Source organism: Ixodes scapularis, unplaced genomic scaffold (assembly GCF_016920785.2).
Source record: "Ixodes scapularis isolate PalLabHiFi unplaced genomic scaffold, ASM1692078v2 PGA_scaffold9__187_contigs__length_104089568, whole genome shotgun sequence".
NCBI classification, from domain to species: domain Eukaryota; kingdom Metazoa; phylum Arthropoda; class Arachnida; order Ixodida; family Ixodidae; genus Ixodes; species Ixodes scapularis.
In genome coordinates this window covers 12,500,841-12,522,010 of record NW_024609884.1, presented here as the reverse complement: position 1 = coordinate 12,522,010, position 21,170 = coordinate 12,500,841, and the positions used below count along the sequence as shown (strand labels likewise).

Below are 21,170 nucleotides of genomic sequence, written 5' to 3'. Positions count from 1 at the left end.
CCCCCCCCCCCCCCCCCCCGAAACCAAATCCTGGCTACGTGCTTGTCGTCATTCTTGATTTGCTAAGTCAAGCATATGAAGAGTTTTCTATGATATGCGAAATGAATGGCGATTGTGTCGATAAGCTATGTTTTTTTTTTAAGCATGTTGTCCTAGTGCGCATCGAAAGGTTTGTCCCGAGTGTACAACAAAAAGAGAGAAGCAAAATCTATGGGTGACGAGCGATATTTTACATCCTAAAAGCAAGATACACCGCATAGAAAGACACCAACCATGTTTAAAGGGTACGCTTCCTTTCCTTCGCCAACTACGTATCCTCGTATCCCCTTTCGAAAGTCACGTGCCGATTATTGGAAAGTCGGAACCACTGCACAATGGCGGAGCAACTGACATCCTGGAACATGCAAGTAATTCCATAAGATAGCGAACCTAGGAGCGCGGCCAACGCGCTGACGAGCCAATCAAACACCGTTGAAAGTGCAACGTCACTGCGCTCATCACCTCTTTTTGTGGGTGTGCTTTTGCCTTCTAATCCAACCAAACGCATAAAGTGTGCCGTGACGTGGAGGACTAGTCCGCCATTTTACAGAGATTCTACAGCTGCCAAAAGAGGGTAGTCTTTCGAAAGCTCTATTAAGGAACTAAATCAAGGTGGGGGCGCGCTCAACGATGAACAGAGTAACAAAAATTAGCCGCTTTTTTTATATACACTGTTGATAACACTGTACTACCTCCATTTTCGCATGACATGCATTGTCAAATTAGTCATTTGGTGGTGACTGTCATGCGGACCAGATAGAATTCCCGACGCGTTTTTACAAAGGTATGCGGGATGGTGCTTAAAGTTTCTTTACGAGATATACTCTTGTAGTTTAAGAACTGGCCAAGTTCCACAAGATTGGAAAGTGGCCAAGGTGCTACCAATAGGCACCCTGCGTCCGCTAGGAGCCGCTACCGATCGCCCAGCGAACAGCGCCGCGCGCGGCCACTTTTCCGGCGCCGCCTACGCTGCTCCCGCGCTTCCGTCAATGTGCGTAGCCCAAACTTGCACACCGACCCTGCAACACCCACCGGTGTACCACTGCAGTCGGGCTGCGAGTGCCGAGGTCGCTTTCGATGAGTACGCGCGACGCCGCCGCGAGAGGCGCGCGTATCGGCACTGAGTCAGATCTGCAGGGTGCCCATATATAGAAGAACGGCGATAAAAATATTGTCTCTAACTACAGACCTTTCAAGTTCTTGAGTACATGCAGCAAGTTTCTTGAGCATTTTATTTTTAAACACATCGTTTTTTTTGTTTTTGTTTTTAATCTGCATGTTATCAAATTGAATATTTCAATACGCTTTTTTCCCGATGTTTAGTTGTTGTTGCTTGTGCGCAGGGCGATTGAGATAGTTAATTGAATGTAAACATTTAGTACATGCCTAAGTTTTATTTTTGACATGTGAATGTTAAGTTCACAAGAACAGTCATCCTCTCATAAATCATTTATTCACCGCAGTGCTCCCTTTCCTTACGATAAAAATCACCGTTATAATCACATAAAATTAATAATTAGCGAGAATGTTTCGAAGTCTCCTTTTTTTACTAATTTTATATTGTCGTAATACAAGCAGTTGTTTTTGTTTGCTAGTTTATTGATGTCAGTAGCATAATACTGGAAATGATCGTTCACGCCTAAACGAGGAATCCACCTTATTTGGCAAATACTCTCAGGAACCCAAGAAAATAATTTTGAGAAAAAACAAATTGTACCCAGCATATTATCGATCCTTCGGAATTACTGCAGTCGAAGGGCAAGTCTTGTATTTTGCTGTATTTTTTTTTTTAATTGTACTCGTTTGAACATCGCTGTTTCTCAAAAATGTGTGTGAGGTGCGTAAGAATATTTTTCTAATGATGTAATACACATCTTAGATTCTACAGAATTTTCCAAAATAATGGGATGTTATCCTATTTAATTTATGCAATCATAACAAGTTGTTTGTACCCAAGAATAAACTATAGACTTCGATTAACTTGGATACTATCCGTAGTGGCAATACATCAAAAAGTTTATTCGACTCTGGAACCTGCAATTTACACGTTATCATCTTGAACTTTTGGCTCAAGAATAGATATACGATAGAATGCAGCAGTAGCATGGGAAATAGTTCAAAGCGTACCGTTTCAGTGCTATGGCCATATTTGGTATATTAAACTCATGGGCTTCTATGGGAGCGCTGCCCTGACCCGCTAAGAGATGGCGCAAGCATACGATGGCACAAATTTCTGGGAGATGATGCACGTTCTCTAGAGTAAACTTGGTTTGTCACGCTGGGTTATAAAGGCAGACGTCTGGGTACCCGTGCACTCGTGCACCTTGAGCGCCTATCAAAGCTGTGTACGCGCACTGCTCGCTCCTGATGTGCCACAGAAAGCTTTTGAAAGGGGCGTGCAACACAAGAATAGAGGCGACATCTCAAGTCTTGTCCTTTTCCCGTGGTGCGTCCTCGTGCTTTTCTCGGCGTTCGACATGCCTTCCTTTTCAATGGAGCGAAGCCGGCGTTCTTAATTGTAGCAGCGAAAAACGGCACCTAAATTCCGTCTGTAGCAGAAAACGGCACCTAAATTCTGTCTGTAGAAGAAAACGGCACGTAAATTCCCATTGGCTGAGCGAAACGACACCTAAATTCCCATTGGCTACGACGCGTCATGTGGCTCCATAGCATCGGCGTCATCATTGCTAAGGGGCCAGCCGAACTGCTGGCGGCGCAGCGGGAGAGAGAGGGGGGGTGGGGGGAGGGTATGCACTGGCCTGACGTTAGGCCTAACGTCAGGCCTATCGTTATGCTTTGAGGCCTAACGTCGTCAACCGGTACGCGCAGCTGTTTGACCGGAAAGGGGGGGGGGGGGGGTATGCGCTGACTTGGCGTCAGACCTAACGTTACTTTGAGAACATGGTAGCGCTTCAAGACAGGGACGAGAGTAAGAACGAGATAACACAATGCGCTACGCTTTGAGGTCAAACGTTGTCAACCGGTACCCGCAGCTAGGGCGATGATGATGATGAGAGGACACGTGATTTCAATCTGCGCGGCGCACCGCCGCACTCCCTGCCGGCGCTGCGGCCGCTTCTGCTCCTCTCGATCGGCGCCGAGGAACATGGCGGCGCCTCAAGCATCTATTCGCGACTCCACCGAAATCAACGCCGCGTAGCGGCAACGCCGAGATGCTCAGGAGAGGAGGTCGTTTTGACTATGTCGTCCGCTATCGCTGCTTGGTTCTCGAAGGCAGTATAGAAACAAACATCGTTTCCAGTAATTATTTTATGCTTCCGCCGTGTCATTCCTGCGCTCTGTCTAGGACAAGGTTTCTGCCGTCGAAAAATCGCTTTGCTTTTATATGTAACACCGATTTTACGCTGCAGTGCAAGAAATTTATGGTGGTCCGCGTGCTGAACGACGAAAACCTCCTTTCGTCCGCCATTTTGCCTGACCAGCGCGCCCCCTATAATTCTCTGGAGTCGCGATATAACGTCGGCAGATAGCGAAACGTGGCCGACCACGCCAGTACACCGCAGACTAGCTAAGGGAGCGGAAGAACGACATTAATATGCTTCTTTCGCATTCACAACTCATAAGAAGTGCTTAGGTGTCCTCGGAATTTTTTTCTCGACACAACTTAAAAGGTACTTGGTGTGGCCGATTAGTGCTGGATTGAGTCTGTACATGGGTACGTTGTTTTCTGACAGTGAAGCCACAGCTATGGGTACCCATGCGTTCGCCACCTTGAGCGCCGATCAAAACTGTGCGCGCGCGGTCTTCACTTCTGAAATGCCAGAAAAAGTTTGTCCCCGAGTATGACTTAAAGTCCCTCTATCCTGGGAAAAGTGGCGCCATTCATTGTTGTGGAAATGCTCGAGAGCACATGCCGCACGCCACTTCTGGGAAGAACATGGCGTCTGAAATCTAGCTCAGTGCTGCGCTGCGCCGCCATGATCTTCCCAAGGGCTGCACGTTGCACGTGCCTGGTGCATCGGCGCACCTTGCGCTACTTCTGAAACATGAAGGGGGCTTAGCATGACTTGCGCGTGATGTCACTGCATCCTGCTGGTGTTCAATCCTACTTGTTCTGTCTGCGAAAAAGAAACCCGATGGTGTCGAATGTCTGCAGCAGGAGGTACGCACTCAGCGGAAGGGCCGCCGCAATTGTCGCGGATGTGACGTCAGCTACGTTGGTTCACCCTGCCATCATTCACCGTATATAGTTATTCTGAATGACGTATGCATTCAGTTCATTTCTCACGAAGTAATGAGCATGATTATAATGCAATTAAATGCAAGGGTGCAAGCGAGCTGGACAAGAATGAAGAAAGGACAAACATGTCCGCGACCGGACATGTTTGTCCTTTGTCCCTCTTGTTCCCCTTCTCCAGGGATTACTTTCGTCATGAGCATGATGTATTCTTATTTTATTATTTTCTCGTTATGGTACGTATTCGCTGCTGCTGAGCGATTGACCATCTTCTCAAGTTGCTAAAACGAACTATATGTAAAAGCACGCAAAAACAGTAAAAAAGAAACTGGGGTGCGCTGAGCGCCACGTTTCGCACTGCACCGTATATACAAGACAGACATCAGCGAGAGATGCGTCCTCGGTGCTTGCGTCGGATGATTTTTCGGTCCCTGTAGTGCGCCTTGCGGGCGTGATTGGTAATCTCGAGGAACTTGCTGCGGAACGGCAACTTGATGTTGTCAATGACCGAGTCAATAAATGACTTGGCCTTGGTCTCGATCGTGATCACTATGTACTCCTTGTACTGGCGCAGCAGCTCTGTGGTGAGGATTCGGCCTAGCCAGTTCAGGGCAATCGTGGCTCCGGTGAAGCGTGTCACATCAGCCACCCCGAAATCGACCACCTGCGAAGACAAACGCGTTGCGGCGAGTGTGGTTTCGACTTACACGCCAATGACGTCAAAAGATCCACAGTGCGCAAACGACCCCCCCCCCCCCCCCCCCCTCTACCAACCTCGCTTCTTTGAGGACGACAATGACACCAAAGCGAGCAACATCAAGTCATTCTGGCACCCTAAATTCACGAGTCACTTATACTTTGAGTTTCTAGTTCTATAGTACGAGCAAACTATTGAAATGGAAAAGTCGGAATATACATATGCTTATATACTCCGGCTTCAAAACGCTTAATCTATGTACCATTGTAACATCTCCTCACAATAAGCATGCACGGACCTTGAACTGCGTGAGCACGGGCACCTCATTCTTGACGCGAATCTGGATTTCGACGGTTAGCCCCACCAAGAGGACGTCCATGTGGCCGTCCAGCTCGAGTACGGCGATGGGTCTGAAGGTGTACAGGCTCTTGACGGAAAGGTTGCCGAAGCGGAGGTGACCCTCGATGCACACCGTGGTCCTGTTGAGCACTCGAAGCGCGGTGTCCTTGATGCGACGCAGCCGACAGAGCCCTTCCACAGACACGTTGAAGATTCGGCCATTGTCCATGACCACCTCATCGAGAGTGAGCGGGTCGAGTGTCGACGACACGGTGCGGTCGCCCTCCAGCCGCTCGGTGATCAGGTCGAGCAGGCTGTTGGCTAGCCACACGTCGCGCCCGTAGGCGCGAGCCAGGCTTTTCGGATTCACGTCCGAAGCGACCCGCGACCGGACATGCGGGAAAGAGGCCGCGGTGAAGGTCCTCATGCGGCGGCGTCCCCGTCTTCGCCATGCAGCACTCTCCACGCTCGTCCATGGAACAGGGTCGAACGAAACTGCGCAAAGGGAGTTCACTGTCACCGGGTTATCTCTGCGACGTTGACTGTACTCAACTTCTCGACAGCTCGAGTTGCAGAGCCAGAGGTGAGCCGCAGCCAAGACCAGTGCTAAGCAACGCGTTCGCGCCAGTGGCGGGATAACGGGATATTTCGATGTGGTACCCAATGTCAACAACTTGCCACCGCAGAAAAAAAAAGGAGCATGACGAAAGGACAGAGGAGCTTATGCCGGATATACCTTTTGACGTACTCTAACGAAAAAGGGGGGGGGGGGGGGGGGGCAGGTACTGTGGGAAAAAAACTCTAACGCAAAAGGGGGGGGGGGGGGGGGCAGGTACTGTGGGAAAAAAGCGACCCACACACACACACACACACACACACACGCGCGCGCGGCGCACACACACACACACACGCACACGCGCGCACACACACACACACACACACACACACACACACACACACACACACCGTGACTTGAGCATCTGCAGCTAAAATCGCGTGACGCGTATATGTGTATTACATTCATGAACCATGCACCTCGACTCCCTTATCAATGCTTCCGCATTTAATGCGGCAAATCCTCCTCACGCTTAGCTAAAGCACTTATACTTTTCTCTCCTATGGACGAAAAAAAAACTCAAATTTCTGCCGACATTCGACGCACTGCATATTAAACTTACTACTGTATTTTTTTTAGGGGGGAGGGGTTAACTGTTAATTGGTACCGTCTTCACTGTGTATTTATCGGGCTGCAGTGGAGGAAGTGCTGCGCAATGTGCACCAAAATGCGCCATGAACGAAATTGTGTTACATCTTGCGCCAAAATGCCTTTTTTTTTTTCTTACGATGGGCGCCACACCTGCGTCAAACTGAGCTGTGCAACAATTTCAGCGCTTTGCTTAAATAATTTGGGAGTTGGTGTCTCGACCTCTCTGAAGTAAAGAACGAAAAACCGCTTTTGCCTGCATGTCCAAGTTTTCATTTCAAAAATGGACAAAGATTGAGGTTTTCGGCACCTCTCAACTCCTTCGCCATTTTCCGAGTCACGTGCGCTGTGACGTCAATGGGAATCGCGCGGGGTTCCGGTGAAGCTCTCTCTCTAGAGTCATCAGTGAGCAGCGAGAACTCATCCGCTCGCGACCGCGTGACCACCTGCTGGCGCAACACCTCCTAGGAGTTGGTTGGCGCAGCGCGAACAATATGGTGAAAGGAGGAAAGTCTCATCCGGGTCCGGCCATCCCCGTCCGTCCCTGACCCCGTCCCCCTCCAGCTTCTGACGGCTGTTCGCGGTAGCAGTTAAGAGCTGACGATTTTGTGGATCTAGGATAGACGGCGCCACTAAAACTCCGTAGAATAAAAGTTTTGTCAATGGCACCAGGTTTTTGACGCATTTATATTTATGTTGGAAAGACAAGATTTACAGAAAAGTTACCTTTTATCGAGCAGGCATTTGCACAACTTGCTATCTTTCTACAAGACTCTCATTGAGGTTATGCCGCGTGGTGCTCATGGCCGCCGCTCGCGGCTGCAGGTCGGGGAATATTCTAATTTTTGCCTCGCGATTACGCGGCGGAATCGCAACATTTCGAAGGAAGGAGGTGTGTTTTCTGTCTTTTGTGAGAAGATGCCAATTCTTTCAAGCGTTAAAATCGTTGCACGGCTCCTTTAAACAAAGCAAAAAAAAAAAAAAAAAAAAATATATATATATATATATATATATATATATATATATATATATATATATATATATATATATATATATATATATATATATATATATATATATATATATATATATATATAATATATTTTTTCCTGCGGGTTTTAATGTTTAGAGTGGATGGGGAGGAAAATGGTACAAATATGATTTCACAACGTCTCTATACACCTTTTTCGTTTACTCCCGTTCCCAGCCACCTGGTAGGCATATCCAATAGGGGAGACGAAAAAAAAAAAAAAAAAAACTTTTACCCTGCGAATAGTAAAAAAAAAAAGATTAAAAGAAAATAGAGGGGAGGCAAAACGAGAATGGGTGACGGTTACGCCCATTTAGGATATAGACGTTTTCTGGTTCCTATCGTTCTCAGTCACGCGGCTTCCGTATCTGGTATGCGGGACGATAAAATAATAAAACAATTTAACCTGGAATATGCGAGAAAATATAGGTGAGGCAAAACAAGAATGTGTGACAATCACATTTTTCGTAAACACCTTCTAGCGGCGTCGGTAGATCAAACCGATGTTTTGCCGCATACCAGAAGTGACAACATTCAAGATGGCTGAGCCCTAGTGAGAAAGGTCTATATGCCTGGTAGGCGTATATCCTAATTGTACTCTAATTGGCGTGGCGACGGCAAAGCAATGTTTTCGCCCATACTGGAAGCGACGACATTCAAGATGGCGGCGCCATCGTGGAAAAGGTCTATATGGCACCGTTTACTTGGCTTTATTCTAGAATAAGAGCACCACTCGAAGACATGCACACATATTGAAAGCGAAAGTCACGTTGCATTCGCTGTGCTTGATTGGTGTAGTCGATGAAAGGACACGCATAGAAAAATGACGAATGCCACGATGTCGCACTTTTGACGCTGGCCACGCCATCATCTGAACTTCCTGGCAACGTCGGGAGCTACAAGTCTCGCGAAAATTTAGTAAAATGGTGGGACGACGGCTACCGTGATAAGACAAAACCAGAGTATTTTTGCTCCTGATGAGATCACTTGATTATCGTGTCTGCGGCAAGATTCCATGTCGTGGCTCGAGCTTCACCGCTTTGCACCGGTGTGCTAGGAGCAGCGGCTGACATGGGATAGCGCTTGAGTTAGTGCGATAGGCTCGGAAATGGTGCCCACTGCCCAGTACTATTACAGGTAAAACTTCTTTGGTATCGATCTAATTAAAAAAGAAAAGAGCTGTTCCGAGGAAGTCAATCGATAGATACGGTAGTCAAAGTGCAGCAGTCGATCGAAAGGGCAGCGAACTCCGACTCTACTCTGGCTCCAACGCCTCTAAAGCGCAGTGGCACTTTTAAAGCACAACTGTAGGTTTTGATAATTGTTGTGGTTGATTTTTTATTTTATTTTATGATATTACAATCTTGAGTTCAGTAGGCCCAGTAATGGTGTGTGTGTGTGTGGGGGGGGGGGGGGGGTATTTTTTTTAAATTAATTGACGTTTTAGCGGACATGCTGTTTTTGCCGGCATTTTACAGAAATTACAATTACAGGGAACGAGAGGCCTTAACTCAACTGAAGTGTTGCGCTATGATACATTTTTTATGCAAAAATAATTTGTTTTCTTAATTTGCATAGTAAATGGGAACTACTCTGCCCTAGATAACAGAAAGTATAAAACAGAGAGAACGAAACACAGACGAGTACATTCTTTCATGAAAGAATGTACTCGTCTGTGTTTCGTCCTCTCTCTGTTTTATACTTTCTGTTATCTAGTACATCTTACCAACACGCTCGTTAGGAATATAATACTCTGCCCTGAGTCTTATTATTAAAAAAGTCAGCTGTGTGTTCTTTTCATGCGTCCTGTGTATTATTACAAGAGGTAATACGCAGTCATGCCTAGTTAGTACGGACCCTGTTAATATGAATACCCCGCTATATATGCTCCGTTTACCATTGAAGTGACAATGCGGGGGTTGAAGTTACATGCTCTTAGGACCAATCACACGTTGATATTTCACCACGTGATCACGCTCTCGTCCTACCCACACGAATAGAGCGGTGGTCAGGCGATGAAAGGGAGGCTGTCGATTGGTTCGGCGAGCGAGAGAGAAAAGGGGAAAGGGCTACCGGCGCTTTCCCCCTTTCTGATTGTGTAGAAAGAGTGAAAGTCCCGGATGAGAGGCTTCGCCGGTGTTGGGTGTGTGTCTGCTGTGCCCGAACTTCGTTCGCGCTTTCTTTCCTGTTTTAATTAAACTCGCAAACTTAATTAGAGCCAGAGGCTTTGATGGCAACAGTCCCCCGGTCATCGGGACACCATTGCTGCGTCATAGGGTGCAGGAATAAAAACAGAAAGCATAGAATACTGTCCAAGGACATATGTAGCTTGCAAGGAACCCGGCAAGGCGAGAGCGGCTGCAATGTCTTTCAGCTCCATCGTTTTCCACATGACCCCTGTCTCCGGCGGCAGTGGATTGCGTCCGTAAACCGAAAAGGCGTTTCCTCCACGCCATCCTCTCGACTTCGCTCGGAACATTTCGTGAATGGAGCGCGCACCGAACGCTGTACCGCCGATGAACATGGGGTACGCTCGCAATGTGCGGGCGAGTTTTCTCATGATAACTGCTTTTTCAGCTTGTAAAATTTCGTAACTGAATTTATCTTAATAGTGATAATTTGCAGTGCTGACTGACTCGATTTTATCATCTACAACACTTAGTTAAAGGCTCATTTCCGCCGCCGGGTGAGGCTGGAAATTGTTGAAAACGTAGTTCTATTGTTTGTTTGTTTGTTTTTTTAATCGCGATCTCCTGCGCGATACCAGAGAGCCGACAAAAGTGCTCCTTGAAGTGCCGCTGGTGGGTTGTTTCCGTTGACAAAGGCGCTTTGAGGCGCTTGATAGTCGCTGCAGGAACGTCTCGTGTTGTGATCTGCGTTTTCGAGCCCAGTGTGCACGTTTCTTTGTTTAAGTCATGGCATCCGCCAGTGTGGCGACGGGGGGAGCAGCGGCAGCGAACGTGACAGCGATAGAAATTGGAGACGAGTACTTAAAATATTGCATCGAATAGTAAAATAAATCGTAGCTGCTTCGAGGCTTTCTGCGGTTCGATAAAAGTACATCTAGAGCGTCTTTGTCGTTCATTCGCAAGGAGATATAAGAACAGGGACACGAAGATAAAAACAGCACAGCAAGACGATATGTAGGAGCTCCGGGCGTTTACAAAGTTAATTGAGGTTCCCGTTTCATGTATCGCTTGTTGATTACAACTAAAAGCGGCTACGTTGAAATAGGCCCATTGCAAGCAAAAATGTATAAATGGTTCATCATTTCCAGTCATGCGGAACGCAATGGAGCTTAAAAACATTCCAGCCGTACTTGCCTTGCCGGATTCCATGCAAGCTACATAGGTCCTCGGACAGTATTCGACGCTTTCTGTCGTTATGCGTGCACCCTATCATCCAGCAATGGTGTCCCGATGACCGGGGGACTGTCGCCATCGAAGACCATGGCTCTAATTAAGTTTGGGAGTTTGAAACGTAGAAGAAAGCGCGAACGAAGTTGGGGCACTGCAGACGCCCAACACCGGCCAAGCCTCTCATCCGGGACTTGCACTCGTTCTACACAATCAGAAAGGGGGAAAGCGCCGGTAGCCCTCTCTCCTTTTCTCTCTCGCTCTCAAAATGGCGCTACCCACGATAAAACGGTCTATAGGTGAACGGAGTACGGACAACATTTTCGGGTATGAACGGTAAAATATAAGCTTTATCTCGTAATTGTAAACAACCTACATTATTGACGATTTTTTTTTTTTTTTTTTTTGGGGGGGGGGGGGGGGGGAGCTGTTTCTATATTACCGAGAGATCACTGTAATACGGTTCAGTATCAAAGAGAAACCTTCTGAACTATGACATAACAACGAAAGTGTAATATGTCTTTCAGAAACATAAATCAACCGAGCAAGCACTCCTAGACATTAAGGACAAAATTGTAGAAAACATTGAACACAAACAGCTCACGCTTGGTTTGTTTTTAGATTTTAAAAAAGCCTTCGATACTGTTCAACATGATATCCTACTAAAAAACACTTGAGAGATACGGTATAAGAGCATCTAGTAAATTGAGAATACAGCACGGCGTTCCTCAAGGCTCCATTCTAGGTCCTTTATTATTTCTAGTGTACGTGAATGACATAACGATAATACCAGGCTCCCCCGACTTAGTAAAGTATGCGGATGACACAAATGTCTTTTTTGCTGGTATGACTAAATAATACCCAGAAAATACTTGCAATGCCTACCTCATTAATTAATCGAATTGGTTACGAGTAAATAGATTGAAGCTAAACACAAGTAAGACTAAATATTTCATCTTCAAACCTGTTCATAAGCGAGACAACAGCTCTATTAACATTATATTTGAAAACACCGTTATAGAAAAAGTTGCAGACCAAAAGTTCTTGGGCGTCTGGTTTAGCGAAGAGCTCACATGGTCCACTCATGTAAAGAGACTGAAGGCAGAGCTGTCTCGAGTCATTGGTATAATATATAAAATGCAAAATTTGATACCCACTTAATTGGCTTAAAATGACGTTGTATTATTATCCCTTTTATTCTAAGATCAGTTGTGGTATGTTGGTTTGGGGTACGACCACTGCATTTAACTACAACAAACTAATCATCCTTCAGAAAAAAAAAATTCTTCGTATTTGCGAAAATTACAGAGGTAATGTCAGAAATTTGAGCACTCAACCACTTTTTGTTAAATATAATATATTGAAGGCAGACCAGATATATCACTTTATATTATTTCAATAGATCTACAAAACCAACCTATATTTAACACAGACACCTAATTCTAGTGCCTACACATTTCGAGACCCGAAACGTAGTATCTCAAGCATGCGAGCAAATTATGGCAGGCAAAGTTTATCGTTACATGAGTACTAAATTATTAAATTCCCCCGGCATTGATGTTAATTTCAGTTCCTTTTTTCCAAAGTTCAAAAAAGACTGCAGAGAAGCTCTGGTTTGCTGTGATATCGCATTTTCATCTATTTAAGACATGTGTATCTATTTATATTTATTTTCAATGAAACGTAACGTATACAAAACTTTTGTATACTCATCCTTTGGCTTTGTAGCCTGATTTTTGGTTCTGATTTAGCTTTTTTCCGCTTTCTTTTATAAGTCCTTGTTTATACATTTTTAGTAGATATATAAAAACCGGTGTCTATTTGTATCTTTATTTTAATTTTATTTTACTTCTGGGTTATGAAAAGCATATCGCCCCACATTGTTCAAGCTGTGCCGCTTGTGTAGTTCTTTGAGTTGCGTCATTGTATTTAATGTGTTTTCAGATATGTCTAAAATATTTGTTTCTATTTGTTTTTATGACGATGGCTGTCTTGTTATTTATTATCACTGTGACTTGTTTGAAATGTTATTTCCGCTGTATGACCTGCAGGGGGGCAGAGGTGCTGTCAGGCATCATGCCTTTATCTCTGCCCCCTCTGCGGATCAATGAAATCCGCAAAACAAATAAAGAAAAAAAAATATAGACAAATTTAACGATGCAATCTTTTCTTTTCTTTTTTTTTTTTTTTCAAGTGTCGTGTTAAATAGATGTTGACATCTGCTCCAAAAAGCGTCAGCGGCTGCTCACAGCCAATATTTTGCCTGCAACAAACGGCCAGATGCCGCTTTCATCACTGGGCTTGGCGGACACTATAGACGATCAGTTGACTATTTAACCAGAATATCTTAACCTTTTTAATTTATTTATGTCTCGTGACGGCCACCCCGTTGTTATGTCAGTAGTGTGTCATTGGTGGAAGCACCCACGTTGCGCTGCGGCAGGCAGCAAAAAGATTGGTGAATAGCTCGAAGCTCGTCGCCTTTTCACCAATTGTATAAATTTGTCTAGCTTCTAATACCGTCTGCCTTCAAAATTCTAATTACTACAGCAACAATAAAACCGCGATTGAAAAGTTATTTCGCAGGTTTTAGTCGTGACGGTTACTCACCCATCTAATATCCGTCGAGCCCGATAAACACGCATTAATGCAACGGTCACTCGCTTGTCTTTAATATACGTGTATATCGGCTAAATACACACGGTATAATACTTGAACATGCTAAAACAAAATCCGCTACGCGTTTATTAGCATTTATAATTTGATCTTGGCTAGCTGTTTTGTACGTTTAGCGTACGCAACAAGTATATACACATCTTAGAAGTCACAAAGACACTTGAAGTCTCTTGGACTAATGCGTCTAAAAGCCATACTAATGCATGGCAATCTCCACGTGAATGCCAGCAAAAGCAAATGGCGCTACACTTACTCACGGCTTCCACGATGCTGTAACTTATGCTTAGCCAAAGGAGGCATTTCTGCATGTTTCGATGAGCAACGCTCTCCAGTTCCCAGGTCCTGGCGGCACATCCAGGAGATCAAGGGACAGGGACCGACCGACCTCTGATGGTCGTCGTCGTCATTGCTGCAACGCTCTCGGGTCGTCTTCGTCTTCCTCGTGTCATGAATAGCTTGATTCCCCCGCTATTGCTCGTGTTACGGAAAGAAATCATTAGGAAATTGTAGTAGCTTTGGAGTTCCTCGTCGGCAATCAACATTTGCTGAACTTGAAACTAGCATTGCAGATTACGAACCTTTAGGTCACTCCGGCTGTCTTATAATTTCGGCTCGCTTTGTCCTACACAAGCAGCGGGGGGGCTATGTTGCATGTTTTGGACTCCCAGGAGACCAGGGAAAAGGAAGTGACGTCAACAACGCTCTTTGGATGTTGATTGGTGGAGTCGCTGATGACGCGTTGCGTGGTGCTGCTAAGATACGTTCATTCACACCTACGTCACTTCCTTCTCCCTAGTCTCCTGGAAGTCCAAAACGTGCAACATAGCCCCCCAGGCCATACGGGATGTTTGTTTTTTATCGCTACAGATGAAAAGATGGGGTGGCCGTGACATGGATGCTGTTTTCACTGCATCTTATCGTATCCGGCGGGCGTCCGACAGTGGGATAACCGTCAACATTAGCAGTAGGACAAAATACTACTTCCAAAAATCCCTGCGTGAAACACTGCGCGTGTTGCATTATGGGCCCTCTTTGGCCATGGAGAGGAGTGGCATGGTTTCGAGTTCGGTTGCCCTATTGACGATGTCTGAAATGTCCCTGTTGATGAAGTGCTAAGATGCACTGGATTTTCATCAAAATAAAGTCAGCACTCGCTTGCATTGCGCCCATCCATCTTTGTGAGAGCCCCCGTTGAAACACGGCACTCCAGCGGACGTATGGACCTGTCTAGACAGCGAGGAGTAGGGGTAAGGCCTGCCGCGTCCCATACCTTTCTGACGGCGTGGCTACCACTCCAGAGTGCAGCATGACCCTCTCAGGTCACGGATCATTTATGACACCTATGACATTGAGATGATGGAACAGGATGATCGATCCAGTACAATTCTTCTTCTTCCTTTGTTTGCCTGCACACAAAATATGGTACGTCGGGAACCCCCAAAAAACGTGCCCCAGCACTGTATCCATATTGGCAGGCAACACCATAAATTTAAGGAAAGTCACATATTCGAAAATACATGCACTGTATTTGGTTAGGATGTCTTAAATTAAAGGGGCACTGACACCCACAAAAATGTTTTTTGAGATTTTTTGCCAGGCGACTTATTATAGTGTCGGAAGTCTACCCAATTAATATTTTGTTACAGAGTGACGAATACTTTTAATAAAGCCAAAAAACGCAACTGCTCGAAACTGAAACCCGCGCATGAGAAAGTGAGTGGCGGAAGTCAAGTGGCTACACCCAACCTTGAGTTCCCCCCCCCCCCTCCGTTTATTTTTATTTATTGATTGATTTATTGGCCGCGCGCAGCAGACGACATGTGTTGCGGGAACCGTTTGCCGTGCGATTCCTTTGCAGTTATGTTTGTTCCGCTCGCTGTTCTGTACTTCAAGATGAGTTGTTTTGTACATCGAAGAGTTGGAAATGAGTAGTGAGTGCCCGTGGGGAATTCCCGTGATCGGCTCCGAAAAGACGTTGCTTGAAGACGTTGCTAGACGTTGCTTGAAGAGCTGGCTCACATGTCCTGCATCCGAAAGTGGCATTGTGCGGCAGAGTCTGCGCAAGTTTCCGAAAGATCAACGGGATCGGCAGCAATGGCTGCCTGCAATTCCTGTGTAGAACATTTACGAGCACCTCGGAAAGCGGACGCTACCCAATTTATATGCTCCTCGCATTTCGAGGAAAGTCACTACAGTGAGTTCGCAGGTGTCAAAAAGGAAATTCCATATCATTTAGTTCAGCGACGTTTCGTCCACATTTGGTTTTTTCAGTGATAATTGTAAAATAAGAAATGTAAATACCGCAAAATGTCTGACCAAAAAAAAAAAAAAAAAAAAGAAAAGAAAACGGTACGCTTGCACTTGGATTGAACCTGGGTCCACCGCGTGTGAAGCGGATACCTTTCCGCGGAACTTTTCTTCTTTTTTTATATTTTTTTGCTGAGTTACTGGGGGAACTCTTCGTAGTAATACAGCCGGTCAACTCTAGATTGGAAAGTTTGCTGCCAATTTCCCTCCAGCAAAAGCACTCCCGGTTCGAAGTCGGGCAGCACCACGCATTGGCCACTTTCGCACCTAGTAAAGAAATCGTACGCGAACTCGAAGTATACCCACTTCGTGCTTGACGTTTGCGCGAGCGATGTCTTCAGCCACGAGAAGGGGGCGACGGGTCAGCGACGTCTTCGTGCAATCGGCTTGCTGGTCGGGCGTGTCCAGGGGTTTCCCCAGGAATTTAAATTAGGGGAAGAAAAAAAAAAATCTAATTATTATTATTTTTTTTTGGGGGGGGGGGGGGGGGTAGGGGGGCGGGCGCATTGAGAATAGGGGAGTCGTTTCGAATTAAGGGGGTGCCTTCAGAAAAATAAGAGGGGGGGGGGGGGGGTGCGGGGAAATCACAGAGCGTGTCGTACGGGATGAATACCAGTTCTTTTGGTCGGTCCAAAATTCCTCTTTCAAAGGAAAACAGAATTCGCCGGTACCGTGAACGACAGTTCTGAAGTAGAGGTCCCACACCCGTCGTCCGCTGCCATCACCGTCCAGGTACCAGAATGCACCGCGGCAGCGGTGGCGTCGCGCAACTCCTGGTGAGTTCGGTCTATTGCTGGATAGCGCTTCCCTCTCCCGTGAATGAAGCCACCGCACGACCATCTTGCTCATGGACAATTTGCGGTTTTGTTAACGTTGCAGAGGCTGGCGGCAGCGTGACATGTTTTCTACTCATTCATCGTCATTCGCCGAAGGAGATTTTTTAAGAGCCTGTGTACCGTTGAGACTCGCCGTTGTGAACACGTGGAAAATTTTACGAAAGCGCAGTGCCGCAGGAAAAAGGTACAACTTGTCGAAAGCAAGTTTCGCCGGTCTCGCGGCAGGATCAAGATTTCAGTCAAATATATCCATAGGCGCGCTTGTAGCGCGAGCCGCCACATGTCCAGATGAATATCTCAAATTAAATAAGCACCACAACTTTTCTATCCACTTCCCCGGAGCAGCTGTTCACCGTTCTACCATAATACACAAAATGGCCGGCCCCAAGTCGACTAGCCAGAGTGGAAAGGCTGGAAGAGTTGCCGCCATCTATTAGCGATGGCGGCAATCAGACAACCGGAAAGACGGTTGTCTGGTTGCCGCCGTCGCTAATAGATGGTGGTAGCGGTCCAGAGTTTTGTGTAGAGATTTGTTTGCCCACGGACACGATACTGGGGAAGCTAGCCCTTAACAGCTCCGCTGTAAAACATGTAAGTAGAAGTTGCAGTAACTCGATGTAACAATACTTTTTCTTGGACTCTTCTCTCTCGCGCCATGCTGTCGATGGCTGGGTTGAGAACGCCTCCCCGCGGAGAGACGCCGCCTCCTTTTCTTTTTCCGATTACGCCCTCTCGGTACGAATGGGACTGCCGGAGAAGCGTTCGCGCGCTTCGGGCGCTTCGGGATCTAGGAGGCCATGGGATTACACTCGAACTGCTGGGGAGCGAGTTGAATGGGACGGCCGGAGAAGCCTTCGCGCGCGCGCTTCGGTATCTCGGAGGCCATGATAAAGCAACTTTTCCATGCGCCTGCTAGCTGAAGCTGGTAAATGCTGGTCAGTGTGCTTAAATTAATTTAGTTGGCTACAAATGGGAAACAGTCAGGGCAGGAGCGAATCACAGGTGACGGAGATGTTGACGTGCGCTAGAATAACCAGCATGTTTTTTTTTTTTTTTTTAGAAGTTGCGGAAACATCACAGAACTTGCGATGCTTCGTGGAAGCCGAGCGTGTTTTGGGCGCCGGTCACATCATTGTGTGTGGCAAAATATTTCTGTGGGTGGTGAGAACGGATAGGCCAGATAAATTTCTAACTGGGTCCACTTAGAGTCTACAACCACAAATGGGATAAGCCGGTTTGACTTGGGAACCAACGGGTACCTAACTGGGAACCAACTTGAAGCAAAGTATTGTAACTGGTAGGAATGATTTCCACATGGCCATCTCTCTTCCGACGGTTCTGCATCACTTCCGACGTCGAAGGAGTGTTTTCCACACGGGCCTCCCTCCTCCGACGGGAGTACGTCACTTCCGGCGTCGGAGGAGTGATTTGCACAGAGCCCTCCCTCGTCCGACGGGAGTCGGAGGAAGCACTCCCGGTGAAAATATCGAGGTGTTTGCGTTGTGCCTGGCCACCAACCAGAGCCTCTAAACTCGTCAAACACAAGGTTGGGGCCGAAGTTGACGGAGCGCACCGATTGGCCTATCACAACGATGACTTCGCGCTTTTTTTGCCGACGTCCAATCGGCGCGCTCCTCGAACTTTCGGCTCCAACTTTGTGTTTGACGAGTTTAGGGCACCAGTGCTCTAAAACGTGAGCCGCGGATAGAGTGACCGTGAAGCTACGGTAGAGCAGCTTTCGGAGTATTGATGTCTCTGTGTCATAGGCTCACTGCTCACTGTCGCGGTTTTAGTGCATTGCAACACCTGGATACCTAGGTTCGACATTGTAAATGTTCCTTTTAAAAGTACACGGAAGTGAAGTTTTCACGTTTGATTGGTTGGAGGCAAAAGTGATGTAATTTCCCTACAAAAATGCAGGGGGAGTCGGCTAAACCGGGTGGAGTTGGCTTACCGGACGTGACATCATAGTGACATTTTGTTTTGTACCGACTACGTTTAAAAATGTACTTATGAGAAGCGCAATTAGTTCGTCTACTTCTTGCACAGGGGTCGCGATAATGGCGGAACGCCGAGCTCTTATTGGCTGATTGAAAAAAAAAAAAAAAAATAGTGGGCAGACCACAATGCATCAAACATTGAGGTCTGCCCACTATTTCTTTCAATCAGCCAATCAGAACTCGGCGTCGTTCTGACGTCACCGCAACCCTTGCGCAAGAAGCAGACGACTTGCCCTCCGGTGACATGTTCGGCGGCGCGTCTATAGGCTCCTTGCACTGAGGTCACATCGCACACTTTTGAACACCAAGTAAGAGGAGGAGAGGGAAGCTGCTTTTGTAAGAATTTTGAGTGACAGGTTAATCTTCTATAATCTTCTGCGGGGAGAATAGCGACGCCTGTACAAATCCGGGAGGTACAAAGGAGGGTCCTGATAAGAGGGGAGCTCCTTCTTCCCCTCTTCTTTGGAGCGCAACGGAAATGACGTCCTGTGCAAGGAGCCTATAGCGTGACCACCCGTCCCGCGACTCGCGGGACTGTCTTGCATTGAGGGCTTGTGTACCGCGTCCCGCAAGCGAATTCCCAAATCTTCAAAATGTCCCGCATTTCATACTGTCGTAAAATTCACTCTGCAACTTATGGCGCTGCCGAACAATGGGGCACGGGGAAGCCCGGAGGTCGCTGGTAATCGTATGAATCGCAATGGGACGCCATTTTCTATCCAAGCATTCCGGGAAGCGACCGTCGTTCTTAAAGGAGAACTGGCGCGCATTCTCCGTTGTGCCTCTCCCCTTGGTGGCAAATTATTCTAAGAAAGATTGCTTGCCAAAAGTTTCAATATAAAATATTGTAATCATTTTCAAATCGCTCTGTCAATGCAAAAGGGTTGCTGTGCATCTTTGTTTTAGTTAACACAGCCACAGAAGGCAGAGCCTGCAACTCGGAACGGTCGAAAAAGAGCATAATGTTAAAACTTTGTGTTTGACTATGTTGATAAAAGTAAGCGTTGACAGGAAACAATAACCCGAAAGAGATTTAATGTTTCTTATTTTTATCTGATGCAGTGAGTTACGCTACAGTCGATATTTATGTTTTCAACTTCGACACATTTAATAACACATTTACCATAAGAGATATATTACTTTTAGTAAAAATTAATTGAGCTTAATTGCTGCAATACAATTAGCAGGTGTATAAACAGCACATGATGTTAAATGTATTAACAAAGCCTCGGTTCGTGGTGTGTGTGTTAATAAATTTCCTCAACCCTACTTTCTGAAGAGAGAGAGAGAGAATAAACTTCATTCAAATCGGCCCAGCAGTTTTGCTTTAGGGCGAGATGGGGGAAAGAAGCTTTCCGTAGGTTGTACTCAAGAGCTTTACAGTACTAGGGGAGCCAGTGGCGTCACTAGGGTCAGCGGCAACCAGGGCGGTGGACCGCCGCGACGCCACTGCATTGAGCAGATTGTGCTGGCGAGCGCAGGACCCGAAATCCGCACCGTATGTGATCTACGAAAAGTTCCCAAGGAAATTAAACATCCCTGTCCCTTTGCACAACGCTGTTGCACAACGAGACACTAGCTTTTTTTCGTGAAAACTAAATGATGCACGAACACGTACACCAACCAGAGCAGCAGCACCAAGGCCAACGTTACTAGCACTCAGTTGGGAAACTGCCAATCCTTATCCCAGTACCGAACCGAGCTAAATAAGGAGTTTTCTAGACCGCGTTTCCCCCTCCGCTAAGCCCTCCGCTACGAAGCCGTCGCTACTGCGCCGGCGCGCCGATGGCCTTGACTGTAGAGTTCCGGCTTGCGGAGAGCCGTTGCGGGACAGCGGAAACGATCTACAAAAACTCCCTAATGGCGATCGCAACGCTGCCATTTCTCCCGCAGCGGCCACTCCGTGAACTGCATGGCTGCTGGTTCCGTCAAGTCACGGAAGGGACGGTGGCGCCATCTCGCAGGGCCATGTATATTTTTGGGTCTCTGCCGTGCTGGCAAGTGTTCTCGGTTTAAGCTTTCCGTAGGAAAAAAACAAAAAAACAAAACGTGTCAGCCATTTTACTCTAGTGAAGGGAGACCAGCGAAGCTGTACTATGATGGGATGACCTCAAGGACGACGTCTAGACAGCGAACGTCTAGGACTTCATTTTTCATTCCATTTTTGCTGGGGCCTCCTCTCCCCCTCATACAGCATTTTGTCATGGGCAACCAAAATCCTGGCTACGTGCCTGCTACAAGCTAATTTAATTAGTCCATTATTCCACCACAGAATAACCTTCACTCTCTCTACAACTATACTCGTTTTCACCTAAAAAAAAAAAAAAATGAAGTTTTAATGTGCCTTGTTCGTACTCCGCGCGAAGTAGTTCTTACAACATTTGGTTGTCGGAAGAAGCAATGTTTTTAGCGTTTAAAACTTGTATGGCTTGTATACTAAAAAAAAAAAAAAAAATCACATATATTCAGTTATGCTACGCGAGGAGCC

General features: G+C 46.5%; 1 protein-coding gene across 1 annotated transcript; it reads right to left on the bottom strand.

Moving 5' to 3' along the window:
- Positions 1-4,619: 4,619 nt before the first annotated feature.
- LOC121047807 lies at positions 4,620-5,502 on the bottom strand. Its single transcript, XM_040503405.1, has 2 exons — positions 5,233-5,502; positions 4,620-4,901 (listed from the first exon to the last, which is right to left on the bottom strand). Exons 1-2 carry the CDS (start codon positions 5,500-5,502, stop codon positions 4,620-4,622), a joined length of 552 nt encoding a protein of 183 aa, XP_040359339.1.
- Between the last annotated feature and the right edge of the window lie 15,668 nt (positions 5,503-21,170).